The sequence below is a fragment of the Polypterus senegalus genome, chromosome 3 (assembly GCF_016835505.1).
Source record: "Polypterus senegalus isolate Bchr_013 chromosome 3, ASM1683550v1, whole genome shotgun sequence".
Lineage (NCBI taxonomy): Eukaryota > Metazoa > Chordata > Cladistia > Polypteriformes > Polypteridae > Polypterus > Polypterus senegalus.
The window spans coordinates 209,424,988-209,452,160 of NC_053156.1; the positions used below are offsets into that span (position 1 = coordinate 209,424,988).

General features: G+C 37.7%; 1 protein-coding gene across 2 annotated transcripts in view; it reads right to left on the minus strand.

Annotated features, from left to right (window-relative positions):
- pld5 (phospholipase D family member 5) overlaps positions 1 to 27,173 on the minus strand; it is a 417,386-nt gene that overhangs the window by 114,095 nt on the left and 276,118 nt on the right. For both annotated transcript variants that reach the window (XM_039748399.1, XM_039748398.1), the window contains exons 7-8: positions 16,151 to 16,314; positions 7,472 to 7,637 (exon numbers count right to left, since the gene is read on the minus strand). In XM_039748399.1, the coding sequence (XP_039604333.1) occupies positions 7,472 to 7,637; positions 16,151 to 16,314 (330 nt within the window). The remainder of the gene's footprint in view (positions 1 to 7,471; positions 7,638 to 16,150; positions 16,315 to 27,173) is intronic.

Consider the following 27,173-nt stretch of genomic DNA (forward strand, 5'->3'; position numbering starts at 1 on the left):
ATGCTCCTGTGTGTGAGCATGCTTAAACGGGCATGCTCAAAAAATACACATGTAATGCCACGAAAAGTGCATGCAGACACTTCATTTCGCAAACAAAACAAGTGCACTTTTATTCAAGACTACCTGTATAACCGAAGAAAAAAGAAAGCAAGTTACAGTAGGCGATTGATACGACAGCTTGCATGGTGCAATGCTAAGAAGTGCTGATTTTTATTCCGTGCTATATAAAATCATCACATTCAAATATTAACAGTTCCCACACACCCAAGGACCGTCCTTCCTACATTTACGACACGTGTACTTGTTGCAGTGCACACAACTCTCTGTGCTATGGTTCCTATTACACTGAATGAGCACCTGACATTGTACTTTCTTCCCTGGGGAAGGTCCCGCATCAGAGAATTTCCAGTTCCTGCATAAATTCACACCCGATCTGACACTGTTCGTTTTCAAATAATGTTGCATTAGTGCGATGATATTTTCACATGTATTGTCTCTTTCTTTCAGGTGTGTAATAGAAACCACAGCATAGAGAGAAGTGTGTACATTGCTTCTTACAGGAAAAGGCGATGGAAAAAGTGCACTTGAATAAAAGTGCACTTTTGTTATACTTTTACACCAATATATGTTCCTGTGTTTGAACGACACGGGCAGATGGGGAGTGTCTGATTATTGCATATAGCGCCGAAGTTATTCCTCTTTACCATTCTTTCCTCTGCATGTCCTGGAGTACAAAAGAAACAGCATACAGCAACATGCGGGGACTGGCAGGAACACTCAATAAAACTGAATAAAAAGAAAATCAAGTGACGGTGAGATACGAAGAAGGCAGCTTCGCCAGCGTTTGTGTGTCAGAACATCGTGGTACACTGCAGAGCTATAGCGCGTCTTTAGTGAAAACAGCCGTGTCAGATGGGGTTGTATGGATTGATTCTGAACGTGACTTAGAGAATGAAAAGTGAATTAAAAAAAAAGCTAATCTTTACAAGGATCATAAATTGCACCGGCTGTTACAGACTGAAATCAAATGTATGCTTTTATTCTAACATAGTAAGACTAAGAGCAGTTTACTTCTCAAAACAGAGTGGTGCAGGATCGAACTTGTGTCCTTTTGATTCCCAAGCGGGAACTGATGCTATTGAACCACGGAGGAAGTTACAAGAAACAGCTGTCAATGTCGCATGTTAAGGCGGCTTTTTGTTTCTGCAGTTATATTTTTGAATAAAAGCGCAATTGTTGTGTTATTCTTGTGAAAATGTTTCTTTGCTATTTGGACTTCAGGCTTCATACATTATATAGTTTATGCCTACATTTTGTCATCTACTACTATAATATAAAAAACGTTTCTGTTTTAACAATGTGTTGACACAGATTACTGTAGAAGCGGAACAGACATGAAATGCGTGTGTTCCAAATAACGATCTATTATTTCCACTCTAAAACTCCACTTCACTCCCAGATACTCAATCAAGGCATGGGCTTGGAGAACACATTCTAAATTGGTGGGGGGATGGAATAGCCGGCTGCTCCTAGCTTCTCTTTATCAGCACATTTAGAAGACAAAGGACGCTGGCAGAGAGGTGTGAAGGGATTTAAGAAGCAATTTAAGGTGGGACGGAATTACGAGTTTTTTCGTAGGCTCTGGTAATTCTAGTGTTAACCTGTTGTCACACATGTGTGCATGGAAGGCAGCTAAAGGGCTCGAATAGTGACAATTCCATGTCTGAGCAGGGGGTAGCAAGGTTCACTAACTTTTTCTGTGAATCCTCTGCAGACCATTCACAGGAAATTCTACAGGGTTCTGGCGCCTGCGATGACGTCACTTCCTGCCCAGACCTTTAAAGCCGCCATCTTTTCCTCATGTTATCAGTTTTGTTTTGGATTTTGAACAAAATGCAACTCTACAAAATCCAACCCTTTTTGCAGGCAGGGCATAGTATACGGGTGGCTGCCCAAAACCTTTTAATGTCTCCTGTCTATTCTTGTGGCACTGTCTTGTCTCTATTTGTTTTGTTTAATTTCTTTCTGTCTTATTATTAGATGCAACTGAGAAGGCAAATTTCATGTTTTCTTCTGTAAACATGACTAAATAAAGCAACCTTGAACCAACCTTGAACCTTGGACCATCCTGGCCAGGCTGCACCTCCATCCACATGTTCCATCCATTGCTCTCTATCCCAATCCCAGCCTGAACACCTATCCATCCACTACAGCATCTACAATGTATACATAGTATCTACCTTATATGTATGTTATGAATAAACTGTATCATGTTGTTTATTACATCCAAAATACAAACAATCACTTTAGCACAGAATGTAACACTTAATCTTCGTGAAGGAATGTATTTAGACACAGTGTGTCTGTGTTCACAATGGCACTAAAGTACACTACTGATGTTTCTGATTTATAGCATGTATTGAGCCTTGGGAATTGGTATTTTTTGGCTTTCTAGCTTTTTGATGTTGCTTTGTTTTTTGACTTTACTCTGTCTGTCTAATGTCCCAGTATTTGTGAAACATTTACATTTTCTGCTACATGCAAATGGTGTCAGAACAGCTGGCAGTGACAGAGCCCAGTCTGAAAAGACTGAGAGGCAGCATTACTTCAAGAAAGAAACCTCAATGTGCAAATTACCTTGCCATAAAGAGTCAAATGTATCCATATGAATATGTAGAGCACATAGTAAAGCCAAGCTGAGGAAGACAGTAATGCACAACAGATGCAAAATACCATGCAGCAAAGATAACAAACATACTCCACCAGAAACAATTCTTCACTTGAACTCTGAGTAATGACACACAACTCTAGATGGGTTTGTACATTAACCTTAATCTGGTGTCTTCATCAGCTTCAGGCTTCCTCCATAACAGCCAAGGCTTGGGTTTAACCTCTGCTACACACCAGAAATCGCAAAATATTGTCTATGGTGTGGCCTACAATAAAAGTAAGGAGCGACCCTTCTGTCCTAGGGGTATTTGTAGAGCCAGACCAGAGCGGAGGAAGACAGGCCATATTGGATTTGGGCTTGGGTGCCACATTGAATTCAGCTTTATTAGAGAATCAAAAGATGCATAAGCAGGAAGTACCTACATAAGATCAAAACATCTGTCTCAATGATGAAAGAGTTGACTAATCACAAACTCTCAACAAATTTATTTTAAAGGATTGAGATCGTAAAACTGCTTATCTGTGCCAGGGTAAATTAGAATTCTAAGTAGCTGGTAAACAGCCGGATTGTTACTGTGTAACAAGCTCATGATTAATTGTATTAGGTACAAACTTCTAGGTTTACAAGCTTTTAACTTATTTGAGGACAAAAAGCCTTGAGTCACAACATAGCAGTTTAGACGTCGCTCACCCAGAGTTGTACATTTAAGCTAGGGCAACTGGTGGCCCTGTGGCAAAGGATTTGCGTTGGCATCCAGAAGGTTGACAGTTCAAATCCTGTTACTGTCAGAAGGGATCTTACTGTACAATGGTTAATCCTGTGATCTAACCCCCAAAGGTCATACAAAATGACAATTTACCTCAGGGATTAATAAAATATATCAAATCAAAATTCTAATTTGAAAAATTTAAATGAAAAATGTTTCTTAAATTAATAATACCCCTATAAAGCTCTTAAGCCTATAAATGCGTGAAGGACAGATGTATATCTTTTGTGTTATACCTTTGTCTGTCTCATGATTTATGTAAGCAATTACTATATTACTATAATCCTTTTTTTGATCAATAAATTGTATTATTTGCCCCCTGCTCGCTTCGCTTGCCAGCTCCCATGCCTGTGCTACGCGCTAGATGCTTTGCAGTTCTGTCGCTCATGTATGGGGATGAGGTTGTACAATTTAAACAGATTTTTATTTTCCAGGGAATTGTTACATATGCATAATAGAAATATTGTACTTTACAGTGAGTAATTATCTATTAAAAAACAGTAAAACGTAATAATTAGAAAGAAAATTATGTTATGTAAAATTATGAGTTATTTGTTGTGTAATATGATTTTGTTCTGTTTGGCTTTGAAATTAACACGCAAATACTTTTTAAACTTACACTTCTACTGTAAAACTTCAGTGAAAACAATTTCTTTGATTAAATTTTCATCAATATCGCTATGAATTTTGATTCTGTGTTTGGACATTCATTGTGATAACACAACGTATAACTGCCCGTTATTGAATTTTGTTTCTTTCTCTCCGTTAAATAAAAAGACTTTTTCTAATGTTTGGCTCTGAGATTTGTTAACTGTCTTTGCAAAAGCTATTCTAATGGGAAACTGTTAACGTTTTAATACGAATGGCATATCAAGATCTCCTTTGTTCTGTAATTTTATCTGCAGATAAAATCAAATAAAATCTGAAGATGTACATTACCTTTCTTGAATACATCTTTCTTTCTACAGTAATTCATGTGGTGGAAGACTGGACGGTGTTAACGCTTGTAGTTATTATTTGGTATATTGTAAGTTGATGTTTTCATCTTCTGCACGATCACCACCAACTGTTTCAGCTTAGTCTACTGATACGCATTTAACCAATTTGCCGTGTAACCAATTGCCATTTTTGGTGTTAATTTGTTTGACTTCATCATTTCTTGATGCTAGAATTGCCCGTGTACTAATTTTTTCTGTTGATAACCCTTTGGGATGAAATTCTTCAATAAGATTTGGACATAATACGTCTTAATTGGGAAAATAAAGTGAGGAAATCTAAAAAATGTAAAATTTATAAGAGCTGAGAGAGCAGAAATTGTGTCTGTCAAAAGCATTCACACGAATGAGAGGTGTGATTACCGTGTGTGTCATCGTAAATTGTTGAGAGGAGGGCGTGACTTGATATTTCATGGCCACGGTCTCCACTAATGGGACTTCTTCCAAAAGGTCTCGTTTCAATGACCAAAAAGTTATGTCGCAGGATTTTTTTATTATAATAGAGAGACAAACAACACAAACATTTTGTAGTCCCAGTTCTCTACCTGAAAATTAGATGCTGTAGGCGGATATCAAGCTAGATGTATTATGAAATAAGCAAAATCAGTACAATGACTTAAATCAATCATTTCAGGGCAAGGTATACTATGTTTAAGTATCAAATCTAATGCAATAAATTTTACTTCAGATAACAAAATTTTATCAGGACACATCCATGACAGTAAAGCCATCTGGGAAACAATATAAACCAATGTCTCAAAAAGACCAAATTATATATACTGTAATACAGTATGTTTAGTGAACCTTGATTTCAGGGTTGATTTAGTTAAAGGAGAAGTTTGGTATTTTTCAAGTTAAAGTTATTTCTTCACACTAATGGAATATACTAATTTACTACATAAAATTGTGTTCTGAAGTGAAGCATTTTTAATACATTTTTTAAAAATCGTTTCTGTTCGTGCAGCTTACAATGGAACAAATGGACACACCGGTCTATAGGTGAATGATAAAGCCTTAAAACCTAGTCAAATATATCCACTTTGAAAAAGCAAAGGTTTTGAGTAAAGAAAACATGCCTTTTGCATTTACAGTATGTGGCATCCTTGTGATAATGAAAGGAAACAAAAAAGAACTATTTTATCGCACACTCTTGAATTTTTTTTTCTTCAGGAAAGAACACACTTCTTTTTCGCTAGTCTACTCACAGTCTCCATTGTGGATGGAGTTATGACAACCTAACAATCCCCCATTGCCAAGCTATACCCTACTTATAATTCTACTATTCTGCAATTCTGTTTTTCCACCAGTTGTGTTCCGCCATGGCTTGCAATAACCAACATATAAGCTCTCACATCAACGGATTATTTTTTCCTAAACAGCGCTTGCTTTACACCCCATACATTCTGTTATTTTACATAGCCTACAGAGCAAGCATAGTGAAAAGCGCACATAAGAGTTATGTTGTGCTTCGTACAAATAGCAATTACTCCATAAATACATGGGAAGAACATGCAAAACTCATGCAGCCCCTAGTTCTGTTAGGCAGGAATAACACGTCTTTGTGCTACTTGTAGAATCCATTGTAAAAGGAGCACCTTAAGCAGCCACAAAAGCACCAAGGGCTGGAGCAGGCAAAGGCACAGACACAGCACTTGCTGAGTCTGTAAACTATCGCTTTGTTTGGAGGCTCTATTAGCTGTACGTCGCATAAACATTACTCATACTGTTTGCATCTTTGATAGAAAAATGCCATCTGAGATTGTGCTCTTGGTGTGTAGCCTCCCACAAGAGGGATGGGGACAAAGTGGCATACAATATGCCACTGATCTTAGTTGAGTGGAGTGAAGCATGAGGGTGTGTGCTTTGTACATGTGATAATAAAAAAGAGCTTGACCTTGAGTTTATTGTTATCCTGTGTCTGAGTGGGTTTTCTCAGGATATTTCCATTTCTCATCCATGTCCCAGAGGCATGCACATTTGGTTTGTTTTAGAGTTTAAATACACCTGGTGTGAGCAAATGTAAGTGTTTACCTTGTAACAGAATGGTACTCCATGCAGAATTGGTTACTGGAATAAGTGTGATGATCCCGGGATGGGCATTGGCTTCTCATGATGCTATCACGAGGCACACTCACACATACACCCACGCTCATTTAGATTTACCCAATTAATTGACACTTGTGTATAATTTATAGAATACATACTTTTTGCATTAAAGTACTTTTTAAAGCACTGCACATGTAAATCATTATTTGTATAAATCAGAACTATACCATAAATATAAATAATAAAGCACTGGTTAATATCATGCAGATTTTAAAATCAAATCTTTTGCAGTTAGAGGTACTTATGTTGCACTGAAAAAACAAAACACAGTAGAGTCGTCTTTACACATGTCTTTTTAGCAAAGCAGGGTTTTCTTCTCCACAGCTTGGCTGACAAGTTTTAGACTGTCACTTTGAATCCAGGAGGTGACCAGCTTACAGTAGGTGAAACTCAAAAAATATCACATTGGTTTTAGGACCACATAAGGCAATCTTAAATAGTACACTAGTAAATATGACTCCTGGAGTACAATTTTAACTATTCATAACATGCAATTATCTATGTATTTTTAGTTTAGTCTAACACCTTATTGTCTGTTGCTAAGTAGAGCCCATAAAGGCCTTAAAGATAAATCACTCATATATTGTACATTTGTGTGACAGCCAGGATCCTCATATTTCTTTCCAGCTATTTAAATGCCTTGTAACATTGCTGGTGCTGTAGGCATATTTAGAACTATGACAGACCCCTCTTTCTTAGTTCCTGTGTCTGTACTAAAGGCTTATTTGAAACTTAATCTTTGCATCTTCTCCATTCCATTTGAAAAGCGTCATCAGTCCCTTAGGCATGTGTGCTTCTCCAGTTTAATCTTTTTATCCTTACTGAATACAAATGTGTTTACTGCACTGTCAATGTATTGCATTTTTGTACTCCAGTTTTGTAAATTAAATAGTCATTCTAAACATAGCAATACAAAGGTTTTATAACACTTACCACTTCTAGACTGCAATTTGGCAAATCTGTGCAAAGTGTCTTCAGAGACCACACAAAGTTAAAAGTCAGGGGATGAGTTTGCTTCCAGCAACTTATTAGAAGTCGTATTTTAATCCTACGTAAAACAAGCACCTCTCTGAGCATTTCATCAGCACGGGACCAATATCTGTCAAGAGCATGAAAAGTTATTTGTTAACAATGCTGAACAGTACTGAAAGTGATGTCAATTCCTCTACCAATTCAACAATAGTTGTGATTTGAGTATCAAATTACAGCAAAATTATTTTAAAGCAGCTCATATGTAACACAGTTTAATTAAATAATAAGTGGTTTGTCTGTTCCTATGTGAGAAATATTATATAGTAAATAACCCTCTTACTTTCCCTGTTTGATCAGTGGCTACTCTTGTATGAGTAAATATCCTATGATGTTTGTAGACATTCATGTTAAATAATTGCACATTTTGAAACAGTAAAGCAGAATACCAAATTATAAAGTAATGAAGTATTAAGTGAATTTATCCATTCATGTAACTATTATTTTTATGACCCACTTAGGCTTTCCACAACCCTGCTTTGATTTATTTCATCAGCAATGGTGTTATGTTTCAGCCAGGGTTTGTTACTTGGTTTATGTTTATTTTTCTTTTTATGAATTTTTGCATAATGCACTTTTTGTAATTGCTATGTTTATTTAAAATTTCTGTAATGTGTATTTAGGTTTGCCTATGTTCATTGTTTTCTGTGGGTGGAACTGAAAATGTGGATCCACCATTACATTGCTGCTGAGCGATCACCCTCAGCCATTATATTTCAGGCTGTGGAGTGGTCCTTCAGAGGTTCTGTGAGGTTTGTGGTGTCTAGAGCATTATTGAAAGTAATTCTTGGATTTCAGGTTATTGTTTGTTTTTGCTTTGTTCTCTGTTTTTTTTTGATTATGATTTGGACTTGTTTTCCTTGAGTTGTCTTTTTAGGCAAACCCGTTTTTACCAATTCTTGCTTTCTTTCATTTTTCATTATTTAATAAAGTAATAATCCTTTAAATTTAAAGAACACTGTTATACTGTTGCACACTTCCAGGGTGTCAGATGACTGTTGATGCAGTATTTAACAGGGTTTAATTATGCAGCATTAAGTAAGAAAACACTGCAATGGGCAAAGCTGGGCATTCCTGGGTCACAGAAAAATGAGGAAGACAGTAGGAAATGGAGGGGAATCCCCCAGGCCAATAAGTGGAATGAGGGGCTAGTATTTCATGTTAGATATGTCTGCCTGCTCTCTATTATATTACACAAATGACCTGCAAGTTGCCTGCTCCTTTAGGTAGCAGTTGTAGTTGATAGAGGAACCTCCCCTAAGGATTCTGGAAGAAATTCCTGACCCTAGAGGTTAATCATGGAATCTCATCCAGAAATAATTAAAAGCTCATGTCTCTTAGTTTGTAGATTTTTTTTATCTATAATAATAAAAGGCAAAGCCCTCACTCACTCACTCACTCACTCACTCACTCACTAACTCATCACTAATTCTCAAACTTCCCATGTAAGTAGAAAGCTGAAATTTGGCGGGCTTATTCCTTACAGCTTACTTACAAAAGTTAAGCAGGTTTCATTTCGAAATTCTACGCGACGGTCATAACGGTCGATAACGTTCGACAACGTCCGCCATGTTGAACTTTCTTATTTATGGCCCCATCTTCACGAAATTTGGTAGGCGTCTTCCCTGCGCTAACCGAATCCGATGTACTTACTTATTTCGATGGTATGACGCCACTGTCGGCCGCCATATTGAATTTTCTAAACGTCACTAATTCTCCAACTTCCCGTGTAGGTAGAAGGCTGAAATTTGGCAGGCCCATTCCTTACAGCTTACTTACAAAAGTTAAGTAGGTTTCATTTTGAAATTCTACGCGTAACGGTCATAACGGTCAACAACGTCCGCCATATTGAACTGTCTTATTCATGGCCCCATCTTCACGAAATTTGGTAGGCGGCTTCCCTGCACTAACCAAAACCAATGTACATACTTATTTTGGTGGTATGACGCCACTGTCAGCCACCATATTAAACTTTCCAACGCCACTAATTCTCCAACTTCCCGTAGGTAGAAGGCTGAAATTTGGTACTTATTTCGTGGTATGATGCCACTGTCGGCCGCCATATTGAACTTTTAACGGAAACCAATGTCCGTACTTATTTCGTTAGTATGACACCACTGTCGGCCGCCATATTGAACTTTCCAACGTCACTAATTCTCCAACTTCCCGTGTAGGTAGAAGGCTGAAATTTGGCAGGCTCATTCCTTACAGCTTACTTACAGCAGTTAAGCAGGTTTCATTTCAAAATTCTACACGTAACGGTCATAACGGTCAACAACGTCCGCCATGTTGAACTTTCTTATTTACGGCCCCAGCTTCACAAAATTTGGTAGGTGGCTTCCCTGAGCTAACCGAAACCAAAGCACATACTTATTTCGATGGTATGACGCCACTGTCAGCCGCCATATTGAACTTTCCAACATCAGTAATTCTCCAACTTCCCATGTAGGTAGAAGGCTGAAATTTGGCAGGCTCATTCCTTACAGCTTACTTACAAAAGTTAAGCATGTTTCATTTCGAAATTCTATGCATAATGGTCATAACGGTCAACAACGTCTGCCATGTTGAACTTTCTTATTTATGGCCCCATCTTCTCGAAATTTGGTAGGCGGCTTCCCTGCACTAATCGAAACCAATGTACGTACTTATTTCGGTGGTATGATGCCACTGTCGGCCTCCATATTGAACTTTTCAACAGTCTTTGTTACTTATGGGACCATCTTCAAGAAATTTGGTACACGGGTTCCCAACGCTAACTGAATCCTACTTACGTACATATATACGTCCATAGCCTGCACCTCGGTCACTGCGTGTGGTGGTGTTGTGTCCCCCATCCCAACGCCTCCCACGTTGTTGGCTGGCTGCCTGCCTATATAAGACTGTCCGTCGCTCCGGTCTCTACATTCCCTTCCTTGCTTCGCCACGGATTCACGCCTCCCTACTGATAACTACAGCCCTAATTTGTTTAATCCACAGCTTCTCCGCTGTTTTATTGTTTGTTTATTACAATTATAGGTATTGTATAGGTATTTTACAATTACTTTACATTGCTCAGGTACCCATTACCATGTCTATCGAGATGATCACTATCGATCAAAGAACTGTCACTTACCGAGTGGTTTCCTGCCGGAGATACCACCTACCTTTTCCATTCTCTTTGTTACATATTGCACGGCCATCTTATGTATTGAATGACTGGGACAGGTTCAAGGTGTGGACTGATTACGGTACAGGAGATAATTATACTACACAGGAGCACTATAAGAATGAAATGCTTAAGCCCTTCACCTATGGTTCTGCATGTGAGTTGATGGCTGCCACTGAATTGTTCGGTTGTCACTTTCAAGTGTACCGAAATGGCCAAATAGTTTACACCTTTCGACAACCGCCAATGCCTCTTAAACATCTTAGATTCACAGGTGACGATTTCAGTAGTGGACACTTTGATGTTTATGAATGTTTAAACTCTCAAAAGCTGGATGTGATTTTATCAATGAAACCGGTTGTGTGCTTACAACGCTTGACAGATGCCAAATGTCACTTCAACATAACAAATCCTGCAAATACTGTCGTAATTGAAACAAACCATGAAACTCAAACCGATTATGACAGCAGCAATCCAAGCTGTGGCATTTGAGACAAGATTACTGTTCACATGGCCAACTGTAAGTTACATGCTCAAGAGTAAGCTCAGCGCACAGCTTGATCATGTTACAACCGGAGGGCCAACTGACAACATGGTATACAAAGAGATCCTTAACAAATAATTATAGGCATATTTTCCCTCAGTTTAAAAAGGTTTAATTTTCTTCTTAATAAAAATTTTAATGCAGTACTTCACGATGCGAAGCTGGTATTTTGCTAGTTTGTAATAAATGAAACACACTTTGTTCATTTTGACCACTTTGACACTATTTTTGGGGTTGGGAAAAATAAGAGGAGTTTCCTATTGTCCACAATAGTTATATTATTTTTTCATAGACAAGAATCATACAATTAGAACACTGTGATTGGCATCCTGGGTGTAGAATCCACCACCACCAAATACTCTCTTCAAACTTTCCCTGTGTTTTCTCTCTCACCTTCCTCCAGCACTATTCAGCCATCTGCCATAATTCAAGTGTATTTAATCATTTGTAAGAAACACATGATTAAAGGTAAGGCTAAAATATTTCCAAAATTCCCTTTGTTATTGTGTTTGGTGTCCATGGGCATCAATGTACTACTTTCTAGATGTCCTCATTCAATCAAGAAGCAACTTTTACCTCTTCAAACGGCCATATTGAACTTTCCAACATCACCAATTTTCAAACTTCCGTGTAGGTAGAAGGCTGACCCCATCTTCACGAAATTTGGTAGGTGGCTTCCCGCGCTAACCAAAACCGATGTACGTACTTATTTCGGTGGTATGATGCCACTGTCGGCCGCCATATTGAATTTTCCAAACGTCACTAATTCTCCAACTTCCCGTGTAGGTAGAAGGCTGAAATTTGGCAGGCCCATTCCTTACAGCTTACTTACAAAAGTTAAGCAGGTTTCATTTTGAAATTCTACGATAACGTAAGTCATAACGGTCAACAACGTCCGCCATATTGAACTTTCTTATTCATGGCCCCATCTTCACGAAATTTGGTAGGCGGCTTCCCTGCACTAACCTAAAACCAATGTACATACTAATTTTGGTGGTATGGCGCCACTGTCAGCCACCATATTAAACTTTCCAACGCTCACTAATTCTCCAACTTCCGTGTAGGTAGAAGGCTGAAATTTGGTACTTATTTCGGTGGTATGATGCCACTGTCGGCCGCCATATTGAACTTTTAACGGAAACCAATGTCCGTACTTATTTCATTAGTATGACACCACTGTCGGCCGCCATATTGAACTTTCCAACGTCACTAATTCTCCAACTTCCGTGTAGGTAGAAGGCTGAAATTTGGCAGGCTCATTCCTTACAGCTTACTTACAACAGTTAAGCAGGTTTCATTTCAAAATTCTACGTAACGGTCATAACGGTCAACAACGTCCGCCATGTTGAACTTTCTTATTTACGGCCCCATCTTCACAAAATTTGGTAGGTGGCTTCCCTGAGCTAACCGAAACCAATGCACATACTTATTTCGGTGGTATGACGCCACTGTCAGCCGCCATATTGAACTTTCCAACATCACTAATTCTCCAACTTCCCATGTAGGTAGAAGGCTGAAATTTGGCAGGCTCATTCCTTACAGCTTACTTACAAAAGTTAAGCAGGTTTCATTTCGAAATTCTATGCATAATGGTCATAACGGTCAACAACGTCTGCCATGTTGAACTTTCTTATTTATGGCCCCATCTTCTCGAAATTTGGTAGGCAGCTTCCCTGCACTAACCGAAACCAATGTATGTACTTATTTCGGTGGTATGATGCCACTGTCGGCCTCCATATTGAACTTTTCAACAGTCTTTGTTACTTATGGGACCATCTTCAAGAAATTTGGTACACGGGTTCCCAACGCTAACTGAATCCTACTTACGCATATATACGCCCATAGCCTGCACCTCGGTCACTGCGTGTGGTGGTGTTGTGTCCCCATCCCAACGCCTCCCACGTTGTTGGCTGGCTGCCTGCCTATATAAGACTGTCCGCTCCGGTCTCTACATTCCCTTCCTTGCTTCGCCGGATTCACGCTCTCCCTACTGATAACTACAGCCCTAATTTGTTTAATCCACAGCTTCTCCGCTGTTTTATTGTTTGTTTATTACAATTATAGGTATTGTATAGGTATTTTACAATTACTTTACATTGCTCAGGTACCCATTACCATGTCTATCGAGATGATCACTATCGATCAAAGAACTGTCACTTACGAGTGGTTTCCTGCCGGAGATACCACCTACCTTTTCCATTCTCTTTGTTACATATTGCACGGCCATCTTATGTATTGAATGACTGGGACAGGTTCAAGGTGTGGACTGATTACGGTACAGGAGATAATTATACTACACAGGAGCACTATAAAAATGAAATGCTTAAGCCCTTCACCTATGGTTCTGCATGTGAGTTGATGGCTGCCACTGAATTGTTCGGTTGTCACTTTCAAGTGTACCGAAATGGCCAAATAGGTTACACCTTTCGACAACCGCCAATGCCTCTTAAACATCTTAGATTCACAGGTGACGATTTCAGTAGTGGACACTTTGATGTTTATGAATGTTTAAACTCTCAAAAGCTGGATGTGATTTTATCAATGAAACCGGTTGTGTGCTTACAACGCTTGACAGATGCCAAATGTCACTTCAACATAACAAATCCTGCAAATACTGTCGTAATTGAAACAAACCATGAAATTCAAACCGATTATGACAGCAGCAATCCAAGCTGTGGCATTTGAGACAAGATTACTGTTCACATGGCCAACTGTAAGTTACATTTTGTAATAAATGAAACACACTTTGTTCATTTTGACCACTTTGACACTATTTTTGGGGTTGGGAAAAATAAGAGGAGTTTCCTATTGTCCACAATAGTTATATTATTTTTTCATAGACAAGAATCATACAATTAGAACACAGTGATTGGCATCCTGGGTGTAGAATCCACCACCACCAAATACTCTCTTCAGACTTTCCCTGTGTTTTCTCTCTCACCTTCCTCCAGCACTCATCAGCCATCTGCCATAATTCAAGTGTATTTAATCATTTGTAAGAAACACATGATTAAATGTAAGGCTAAAATATTTCCAAAATTCCCTTTGTTATTGTGTTTGGTGTCCATGGGCATCAATGTACTACTTTCTAGATGTCCTCATTCAATCAAGAAGCAACTTTTACCTCTTCAAAGCTACTAACTGATAGTCGTAGTGGCATGTAGATCTCTCTATAGTTAATGACGACTATGTACCTTGCAGTCCCAAGTGGTCAGCAAGCTGACAGTCATCAGGACAGTCACTTTTAAAAAGCTCAAATGCTTTAGCCAGTCTCTAACTAGTCTAGTTGGTGATGCGTGTTAATTGATTTACATTGCTAATGTGTTATTACAGATTACTGGGTTAAATCAGGGACTTTGAAACACAAATTCAGCTATGTTGCACTTTTGTAAACTTAATTTGGGGAATGTTACACAGAATTGTGCTAACAGATGACTGAGAGGCTCATGTCCTCCTCTGTTAGATTTGACTATATTAAAGTTGCCCTCGGTCCAAAACACTTTGAGTACCGCTACCCTTAGAGTCCCCTAGTATCCTTATGTGGAACAAAAGTGAGTTTCTTAATCCTGAAAAGTATTGCCCTACTACTGTGGAAGGTGTGTTTTCCTGTGGCAGTCATTATGGCTGCGGTTACCTGAGAGGACTATATAATCTCCTCATTCATTTTAGCTGTTGCCATGGTATTGACAAGCTTAACTGCCAAGTTTTCCGGCTCCTCTTTTCTAGTATTCTAAAACTTTTAGTCACCTTTTAAGACTTACACTTGCATTTGTGATTATTGAATTTTAGTTTTGGCATTAATATTCTGAATTTTGAATTTCATAATTGGAAATTGGTAATACTACTATTTTCTAGGTTTTTTTTGTTGTTCCTAATGCTATTTTTCTTATCTTTGTACATTTTGTTTCTTTGTTGCTTTACATTTCTTAAATAACTTCTATCTTTTCTTTAAGAGTAGTATTCTATTTAAGTTTCTGTATTTGTTTCTTTAAACTTTATTTCCTGTTATTGTTTAATAAATCTTTATTTGTATTTAACTAATACATCTTTAATTATAGATTTGATTTCCTTATTTAGGTATTTAATTAAACTTGAATGCACTATAATATACCTTTTCTTTGGATTTGGCATTCCCATTCTTTAAACTTTTTTGTCTATTATTGTTTAGTAAATATTAATTTGTATATTTGTATTTAACTAATAATTTTAAATTATAGATTTGATTTCCTTATTTAGTTATTTAATTACATTTATGGTATATTATTGTGTTTTCTCTTTGGATTTAGCATTCCCATATAGGAAATATCATAACAGTCTGCAAGGGTGTTATATTAACAAATGCACTTGAAGAATATATTTAGATCATATCTGTATTTTAAAATCTTGCTTATCCAACATATACACTTTTAATACAACATATGTATATTTACTGCACCATAGTTAAATTCAGCAGTACATGCTGTTATAATTCTATTTATTAATAAATCAATAAAAGAATTCAATACGTAATTGTAATTAACTAATACTGTATATCAGGCAGCATCCAATATTCCTGGTTTACTATTTTTATGTAGCTTTAAGTACAGAAATAAATTACACTGCATTCTTATTCTTCCTAAGACATTGTCTTGGGCATCTTTTTTTAAATTTTTAAATTGCGCATAATTAAATTTCCATCCAATTTTTTAACTTGCTTATTTATTCAGGGTCCTAGGGAACCACACAATATCTTGGCAACATCAAACAAAAGAATTAACCAATCAAAACATAATTATTACAACAGAAATATACATTTAGTAACGCAAAAACTTACTTTTAAATGCAGAAAGTATCCATAATTAGAACAACCATAAGCGTAATGACATTTTGTTTAGTTACAGAGTTGTTACATTACCTCTGCAGTGACACTTCATTTTCTGTATGGTAGTTACTTCTGTTTATAAGAGGTAAATAGTCCATTACAGATACATAGATGAACCTTTGAGCATCAGAAATCACTTTGTAAATGGCATCAATATCTTTGGTTCGGCCCTTAGGGCAAAAGATATTTGGAGAGCTCTGAAAATGAAACAACAGATACGCTGATATCAGTCATAAGTATGCATATATCTCAAACAGTCAAATGTGAAATCAGAGCTAAAGAAAGCCTGCTTTAATCTGTCATTGGTAGGATGTCTTATCTCCATTTAAACTGAATGGCAAACCCATCCATATATAGTGCCTATAAAACTACTCAACCCCCTGCAAGTTTTTACATTTTATTTTTTAGAACAAATTGATTCACAATACAGTAGATTAAATTTGACTTTTTTTCCCACTGATTACCAGAAAAAGACACTTTAATAACAAAGCTCTGCAAAATGGTATACATGATTTGCAAATACTGTATAAAACACAAAATAATTGGTTACATAAGTATTCAGCATTAGTATTAATATGATAAACCTAAATCATCACATAAATAGTTCAATGGAGATTACCTGTTTTTAGTTAAGGGGTTATAATTCTTTCCAGTATAAATGCACCTGTATGTGGCGAGTCAGTATCATAGTCAAACATAACACTAGATAGATAGATAGATAGATAGATAGATAGATAGATAGATAGATAGATAGATAGATAGATAGATAGATAGATAGATAGATAGATAGATAGATAGATACTTTATTAATCCCAAGGGGAAATTCACAACAAATAGCTCAGTGTAAAGGTACTTGAAAAGCACAATTCAGGGGATGGATGATATGATAATAATGATAAAAAGAAGAAAAAAAATATCTAAGTTACATGGAAGTGGATAAAATTAGCAAGTCTTTGCATGTAACATCTTTTGCTTGGGTATGTCCCAAGCTTCAGCTTAACAAGAGAGTGGCAGAGAGAAAGCCATTGTTTTTTTTTTTTTTTGTGTTTTTTTTAAATACTACATATGGCATATTTTAGCTTCAGTTTGCAAGAAGACGCATGGGAGACTCTGTAGTAGGCAGTGGCCATCAGACTAAATTGTGTGTTTAGTGTAAGCTAAACACTGTAAATTATCACACATACCATCCCAACTATGAAATATGGTGGCAGCATATTGCGGTGAAGATTCTTCCCTGTAGCAGACCTTGGAAGGCGTGTGAAGGTAAAGAGTACAATGAATGCAGCAAAATACAGTACAGGCAAATTCCCTATGAACCTGATGCGGGCTGCAAGAAACCTATGCCTTTGGTGAAGATTTATTTTCCGGTAAGAAAGCAACTCCAAGTATAAAGCCAAGGCTATACAACAATGCTTTTGACCTGTAGTGGCTGAGTCAGCGTCCTCATCTCAGTCCAACATAGAATCTGAGGCTGGACTTGAGCCCACACCTGCCCACGTAGACTCAAGACTATTATGGCTGCCAAATATATATCTACAAATCCTCACGTGAAAGGGATAAATAATTATTTCAATTATTTAATGTTTTATATTTGTAAATAATTTAGATCACTCCATTTAACGTTGTATAACAATAATATTTGAAAACTTCCAAAGGATGAATTTTTATAGACACTGTATTCTTTCAGATTTGGGTATGACTGCTGATCCTAATGTGATGTGGAAGACCTTCTGTGACAAGATCCTGAAGGTTGCCGAGGGTTGTGTTGGTGTTACTGGTGTTCCCAGAAGGAGGTGTTTAATCTCGCAGGGCACCCTGGATATCATCGAGAGGAGTCGCAGCCCACGGCTCAAAGGCAACTCTGGTCTGTACCGGGAACTGAGAAGTACGGCTGCGAGTGCTCTGAGGGCAGATAAAGAGGCGTTTGTTAGAGGAATCTGTGAGCAAGTGACACACCATCTGTGGTCTAACGACCCACGTCCTGCTTACTGAGAAATCAAAGCATTACGCACATCTGAATCTGTTCCTCGGAGAGTCGCAGTCAGGGCAGCTGATGGAACGGTCCTTACGGATGACACTGCAGTTGTGACCCACTGGGTTGGCTACTTTGAGCAGTTGTTCAAAGCTGATCCTCCGGCTAGCACGTTGGATATCTCTGGGTCAAAGCTGATCCTCCAGTTAGCTATGAACCACCCAATCTCACTGAGATTGCACAGGTGGTGAACCACCTGAGGGAGGAAAAGGCTGCAGGGATCGGTGGTATCAAGTGTGAACTTCTCCAGGCTGGTGGTAAGGCTGTTCTCCTGGCATTGCAAGCAATCTTTGCTTTCATTTGGGAGACTGGCATCATCCCAACTGGCTGGAAAATGGGACTTGTCGTCCCTGTCTGGAAAGGTAAGGGTGATCGCCTGGATTGCAGCAACTACATGGGGATAACACTGCTGTCAGTGCCAGGTAAGGTCCTTGCTAGGGTTTTCCTCAATAGGATTCCTGATCACTTGCTCAACTACCAGCAACCGGAACAGTCTGGTTTTACGCCTAAGAAGTCTACCATCGACCGCATCCTGGCACTGAGGGTTCTCATAGAGCGCAAACACGAATATCGGCAGAGTTTCTTTGCAGCCTTTGTCGATTTTCGCAAAGCGTTCGACTCAGTTGATCAAGCTGCCCTGTGGGACATCCTGAGGGTTTGCGGGATCCCCTCGAGGTTGCTGGACATCATGGCTGGCCTGTACACTGGTACTGTGAGTACTGTGCAGAGTGGAGGCAGGACCTCTGCGTTTTTCCCAGTTGATTCTGGGGTTCGTCAGGGGTGTGTTCTTGCTCCTACTCTGTTCAATGCTTGTATGGACTGGGTATTGGGCAAGGTATTGGTGAAGAAAGATTCACGGATCTTGACTTTGTTGACAATGCTGTGATCTTCATGGAGTCAATGGAGGCTCTGATCGGGGTGCTCGAGAGACTGAGTGAGGAGTCTGAGTGTCTGGGCTTGCGAGTGTCCTGGATGGATTGGGAGAGCATGGGGTGTCATGAGGACTCTGGAAAGGGGTGTCTGGTGCTCCCGATATCTATGCAAAGAGACGACGGTCTAAGTCTTTAGAGTCCTGGTACTTCCTGTCTTACTATATGGTCGCTATCCAGTGACCTGAGACAAAGGCTGAACTCCTTTGGTACTGTGTCTCTCCGGAAAATCCTTGGGTACCATTGATTTGACTTTGTGTTGAATGAGCGGTTGCTCATCGAGTCCCTAATGAGGCACATTACCTGCATTGCGAGGCAGCGTCAGTTACGGCACTATGGCCACGTGACGCATTTCCCCGAGGGTGATCTGGCACGTAAGATACTCATTGTTGGGGACCCAAGTGGTTGGACCAGGCCAAGGGGTCGCCCACGTAACACCTGTAAGCGACAGATAGAGGGTCATTTCCAGAGGGTAGGACTGGACCGCGTGTCTGCCTGGGGAATTACCAAACGGGATCCCGAGCTGTTTTCGACATGTAGTGGGTGCGGCAACAAACTGTACTAGTGTATGCTCCCCAACTTGACTTGTATTCTGAATCAGCTTTTTGTATGGAGTCTGTTTTAAGTATTGAGTACAAGATAAACAAACCCTAAATGGGACCCCAGTCTATCACAATGCATATTTCTGCACACATTGATAATCACTCATATCAGGCCATATTACTGCCCACAGTTAAACCTGCTATTGATCAGGGGTGGGGATCGACCTGTTCTTAACTTAATTTTTCTTTTGTAAAAACTTGATTGCTTGGTATGAATTGGCAATAAAATTAATAAAAAAGGAAAAAAAAAGAAAAAAAAAACCTGCTATTGATGTCTTTAGGAGGCGAGAATAATGCAAAGTAATCTAAAATAAGTTAAGATTTCAATTTATATTTCCAATGATATAAGATTACAGTATTAAACATTGAACCATAATACCACACTTGATTGAAAATTACAGAGCTTAATTATTTATTTTAAAATCTTCAAAAATGTAGTGTAATATTTTGAAATATGGGACACTCTTGGCATGAAATGTTTAAAACTGCAGGATAATTTAGCTTCAGGCTCTTTTGTGTCGAGTGAAGGCATCACAGTTGTAATAAGCATGGGTTGAATTGGCTCCCCAACTCCCTGACCATTTAAAGTTATCCTAAATCTTGTCCTTTGAGTGAACTAGATGTCTGAGATGTTGCTCAAATGGCAGTGGTGTTATTTAGATTTTTTATTATCTATCTGAAATATCCTGTATTTAGTCATCCCAAGAGGATTTAATTACAGTAGGAGACCAAGGGGTCAGAAAGTGTAGGAATGGATAGTTAAAGGTACATTAAAGTCTAAGCTGGTCTAACGTTCACATTATGACCTGCTACAGACTGAGTTGGAAGAGACAGGTGAAGGGAACGAGCTGAAGGATTTGATCACCATCCTTGTGGGAATGGAGGTAATAAATGATGTAAAGGAGAACATACACAAGAGAATAGACATATTTTACATCAGAATAAACAGCAGGATTGACAATTTGCTTCAGGATATAAAAGATCAGAAGGTACATTTAAGCAATACATCTGATATAAACCTTAAAAAAACCTAGCAAGAATTGATGAAAAAATACAAGAAAATTTGAGCAAAATTGAGACTAAGAGTACTCACTGTTCAAATAGAAAAAGCTAAGAAATGAGTTGTACTGAAGAAGTTGAACAATTGACATCCACCGCTGACAAAAAAGCAGCTGCTGTAAAATCTAAATGCAAAGTGCTTGGTGATAAATTGGCTGCTTTGGAAAATAGATATAGAAGGAACAACATCAGAATCAAAGGTCTCCCTGAAAACTGTGAAAGTCCAAACCCAATGAAATTCATAGCTATTTTTTTTTCTAAAATAATTGGAGAGGACTTTAAATCGGACACTGAGATGAGAGCAGCTTATCACATACATGGCCTGAATGCCTCAAAACCAAGAATCCTGATTGTCCAATTTGACAAACAACGGGTTAAAGAAAACTTGATGTTGACTCTCCAACAGAAAGCGGAGATTATATTTGAAAATAACCACGTTCATATTTTCCCAGATTTCCCCCCTTTAATAGCTGCCAAATAAGCTGCATTTTACAGCATTAAATAGCCGTTACGCAAATCTGAAGTCAGATACGGTCTCATTTCCAGCTAAATTGAAAATGATTACTGATGACCAATTCTACATCATTAGTTCTCTCAAAAAGTACTAACAAGACTGATCTTGGCATTATCCAAAATATAAACATGAGTCAAATTGTGTCCTGGTAATGAAAAGAAGATTCTGCTAGCAACTTGGTCTGTCTGTAATGCAAAATTTGCTGTAACTATACATTTCTTTTCCTTTTTGTCCACTTTCATTTTCTTTCTCAGTTAATTTATTCTATTAAATATATGTATATTTTAGTAACAAGTATTTTTTAACCTAAGGAGACTGTTTAAAATCATACTCTAGGTTTATTGGGTCCGGTCTGTACTATTATAAGATATCTGATTTTTTTTTCCTTAAGGGGACTTTTTAACATTATACCCTAAGTTTATTGCATTTAGATTGAACTATCATAAGATACCTACATTTTAATCCTTTCTGTACTGCTCCTGGGGGTTTGTTTTGTTTTGGATGTGCTCAGTCTCTAGGCATGTCAGAGTATTGGGACTCTGAAGTGTGGTGTAGCCTCACTTAGGGAGACAAACTGGGGAAGTGGGGGAGAGAGAGCAAGTTACTTATCTTTGTTACCCCAAAAACTGTCAGCACCAATATAATAATGGGCTGTTATTGTCAAAGCTATTGTATGAAACAACAAACTACCTTTACTTAAGGTTATACATTTGTCCTCAAATGTTCAGAAGCAGTGTCTCTCTGACCACACAGTGAACTATGCGAGCTGGAATGTCAAAGGTCTCAACCAAGAGCTAAACAGAAAAAATATATATATTCACTCACTTAACAGAACTAAATAGCAAGATAGTATTTTACAGGTCCTTTAGTAAGGACCAGTTTCAGTTGCAAAGAGACTGGATTGGCCAGCTCTTTCACTCTAGCTAATCAAAGAAAACTAGACATGTGGGAATCTTAATATATAAAACAATCACATTTTTTGTATCTGTAATAAGAACTGTCATGGTGATGGGTAATATATTTAAATCTAAAGTAATTTGGTAAATATTTACAAACCTAATGAGGATGATAGAGATTTCATCCAAAATGTATTTGCATCTATTCATAATATGAACTCATAATTTTATAATGGACAGAGACTTTAATTGTGTTTTAAAGCCAGACCTGAATAGGTCTTCAACTACAGTGGTGATAACATCTAATACTACAAAAATAGTTCATAATGGATCATAACTTATCAGACCAATGGAAATTGTTTAATCTAAACTCAAGAGCATATTCCTTGTTTTCACCAGCACATCAAGATATTTCATATCTTTCCCATTAAAATAAATTGTAAAGCAAGAAGGCACCTGGGCTAATCACTGAAATTACCGGAATAGATCAAGAATACACCAGGGGCCTCAAGTATAACAGCATTCAAAGAGTTCACACTAAAATATGGCATAAGGACAAAAGCAGAAATGCATTTATGCACAAAAAAAATCCAGATGCATAAATCTGCGCGTACAACAACCTCCACATTCTTCCACTACATAAATTCTGGTCATCGTGAAAAGTAACACATGTGCACGCGCCTACTGCCCCAACTTTTCCCAGAATTACACCTCTTTTAATATGCAAATCATTATACTGTAAATAACCCCTTATGTTTTGCGTTCTGTGAAAAGACAATGACAAAAACATGGGGGAAAACGAAGAATTTCAGCAAATGCCAAGTAAGGAAAAACTTACTTTTTGTTGGTTTAAGCAGTGATATAAACAACAAAAGGAAGTTGATCAAGTAACAGAATGGCAAAGAAACTCGAAAGTTCAATTTCAGAAAGTCGCAAAGTGCCTGAAATAAATAAGAAGTGGTCAAATATCAAAGTCGCCATGAAAAGGTGAGTTGTAGCCCACTTTCTAAGCATCATATGGAAGTGTATTAGGGTACAGAGAAAAGAAAAACAAACTAGGGGCATGATTGAAATAAATGCCCAAATGTCAACTTTAATCTCAAAATGTCCACTTTAATCACGTAGTTTATTTTGTCATTAAAGTAGTACGTCATCAACTTCATCTTAAAATCATTTAATTTACTGGTTTCTGAGATCCCATTGTAACTAAAGTAGCATGTTAAAAGCTGTGTATTCTATATGTTCTTTTATGTACTCTGTGTGTGAATCGCTACATGCTTCTTAAACGGGCTTTCTCTTCCACCGACAGGACACAGAATACATTACAGTCATGATATTACAGCTCTCTGAATAATTTAAATACTGAGATGTATACTTGATATCATTTTCATGATGATAGGAATTAAAGCATGTAATTAAACATTCATCTGACCTAAACCCTATCGAGAACTTGTGGGCACTTCTTAAACGCTAGATTTACGGGGAGAAAAACAATACACCTCTCTGAAGAGTGTCTGGGAGGCTGTAGTCACTGCTCCACAAAAAGCTGATCGTCAACAGATCAAGAAACTGACAGACTCCATGAATGGAAAGGCTTATGACTGTTATTGGAAAGAAGGGTGGCTATATTGGTCATTGATTGATTGATTGATTTTTTTGAAATGTCAGAGATGTTTATTTGTAAATTTTGAGGTGTTTGTTTATTATTCTCACTATAACAGATGAAAATAAACAAGTGAGATGGGAAAATTTTCATTTTTCCTTTAGTTGCATAATAAATCTGCACACTAATAGTTGCCTAATAATTGTGCGACATATGTATTCCCCTGATGATGTTCACACTCACATTTCCGTTGTGAAACATTCAGGTTTCAGGTTTATTAACATTTTGGATTGACTGATAGCACTGTGTTTGTTCCATATTAAAATTAATCCTCAAAAATACAACTTGCCTAATAATTCTGCACTCCCTGTATATCTGTAGTGCAAGTTTACTCAGGAACACTTGCTGGACTGATTGAGTGTGTTTAGAGCTCTTGGATGAAACTGTTTCTGAAGTGTGAGGTCCAAACAGGAAAGGCTCTGAGCCGTTTGTCGTACTGTATGGAAAAAGTTCAAATAGACTGTGCATGGCTGAGGCTGCATGTACTAAATGCTGTATCCCAATAATCCTCTTTCCGATGAGCTACTGTAGAGCTGTGATCCCACACTCAGATATAGTGAGTTAAATACTCAGTGGTGCCCTGATAGTAACAACGCTAAAGCAGCTATAGTATTTGGAATAGTTTGGCCATTCTGTGCACCATTATATGGTTACAGGTTGATTACAATCAAATGCCTTAAGCTAATAAACGATATGCAGTTAATTTCAGTGTGTTTGGTAAAGCCGCATCAGGGATGTAAATCAAAAAAATAAAGGGAAGCCACTCAGAAACAGTAGCACTGCTTTGATGCTGGGTGCCGCCAGTTTGCAAAACCGAGCGGAGAACTTGTGTACAGTATGCAAGGGATTGAGCTGGTATGAAAATGTTCGTTGCTTTACGACAAGTTTAGTTTTTATACATCGCAATGTGAGCGTGGAAACAGGCATACACAACCTTTTTTGTGTGTACGCATCGTTTATACATCAGGCTCCAGTTCTCCAAATGAGCCACTTTATAGGAAAAGACAGGTTTTGCAATCATAATTTAACCTCTTAACAACAAAATAAACAGAACAGCTCATCTTTAAACTGCGATATCATTACTATGAACACGGAGAGAAGGCTAATAAGATCTTAGCTCAACAAATCCACAATCGGGAAGTTTTCAACACAATAACAGAAATTACCAACACAGATAGAGATAAAATTATTGACCATAAAAATATAACACACACGTTTAGAGAGTACTACAAGGTCTTATATTCAACTCAGTTTAAAGAAGATAAGGCACAGTCTAATCAGTTTTTGATTCATTGCAAATACTACAGCTATAGATACTCTAGTGCAGAGGAAATGGACAAACCTCGGACACTCTCAAAATTACTGGATGCTACAAACTCACTCCAAAGTGGGAAAGCAGCAGGCCCTGATGGCTACCCAGTGCAATTGTATAAAAAATTTCAAATAAGTTAGTGCCAATTTTACTAGCAACATTTACAGAAGCTACAGACAAAAAAATTCTTCTTCAGACTTTTTGACAAGCATTAATTACCTTCTTTCCAAACATAATTAAGGACTTATTATAATATGCATCATACAGACCAATTTCACTTCTGAATAATGATGTTAAGATACTCTCCAAAGTTCTATGTAGGATTGAGAAAGTGCTTACTTCTGTAATATCACAACACCAACCCACATTTATTAAAGGCAGACATTTAGCTTCTAATCTTTGAAGTTTGTTTAATGTAACATTCCCATAAAACCAAAGATCTTATCTTTGGATGCAGAGAAAGCATTTGACATGGTTGAATGGGACTACCTATTCACCACATTGCACAAATCTGGGTTTGGCCCAAATATATGTGCATGGAAGAAACTGCTCTATATCAGCCCAGAAGCCTCTGTATGAACAATATTATTGAACAAGATGTGAACAGATGGTCTGCCGTCCATCTCACGTTAGCAGGGAGAATCAATACTGTCAAGATTAATAACTTTCCCAAGCTTCTTTTTCTATTTCAGAGCATCCACATATACATTGACAAATCATTCCTTAAGAAATTAGACTCAATTATAACCTAATTTATTTGGAATTCAAAACATCAACGCATCCAAAGAACAATTCTACAATAACCTAAAGCAGAAGGGGACATGGCTTTACTGAACTCTCAATTTTATTACTGAGCGACAAGTTATAAAGACCTAGAAATTGACACATACTGATGAAAATACACAAGCCTTGTCTGCAATAAAAATAAAATCTTGCTGCTTTGTGCCACAGTAAATCCAATTGTCCATCAATTACTCAGAATATGGAACCAATGTAGGAAACACTTTAGGGCAGAGAAGTTTTTATCTGTTGCATCACCGTTTTCTGCCCTCTCAAACCTATGCAGTATTTATTTTCTGGAAAACATCTAGGATTAACACTTGTAGAACTGTATGTAGATAATGTCTTTGCATCTTATGAACAATTATGCTTCAAATTTAACTTCTCACCAACACAATTTTTCCGCTACTTGCAAATAAGAGACTTTGCTAAAAGGAACCTGCCCAATCTTCCTCCCCTTCCACCCATTTCTATTCCAGAAGAAATACTGATCAGTCTTGAAGACAAACAGCATCTCAATAATATATAAAAACATTTTAAAGTTCCTTTCTTTCAAAGATCTCATGGTATGATGAGGAAAGAATTTTCACTTAACATCTTAGAAAAGGAGTAGAAAGCAACCATTCATAGAATAAACTCCACCTCTGTATATGTAAGCAAAGCATTCAATCACTCAACTTAAAATATTTTATCAATCACACGTGTGTCATTTAAAATTTTCCAAAATGTATCCAGGCTAAGATTCAACCTGTGAACATCACAGTGTAGCTCCAACCTCACTGGGCCACATGTTTTGGGTTTATCATCATTCGGGACAAAAATATTTGAATGTCAATCAGGCAGCCTTGGTGTCACAATCACTCCTTAACCCATTAACAGCTGTATTTGGTGTACTCCCAGATAGGCTTAAAGCATAGATGGACAAATTTAATTGTAATTTCCTATACTACACTCTCCCAGCCCACCTCAGGCACAGGACAAAAGCCAACCTACAAATGTCTCTTATCACTTTTATGCTGATGATATTAAGCTGTATATTTCTTTTAAACCATACCAGCTCGGTAAGTTGTCCACACTAGTTGGTCATATTTTACGGATAAAAGAGTGGTTCTCTAACAATTACTTATATTTATATGCCACAAAATTGAAACCATGATTATGGCTTCCCATGACACTCATACTAAGATTATTCATGTGCTTGCATCCTTCAGCATGACTGCTAAGTCCAGTGTTCGAAACCTTGGAGTTATATTTGATTCCTCTCTGAGT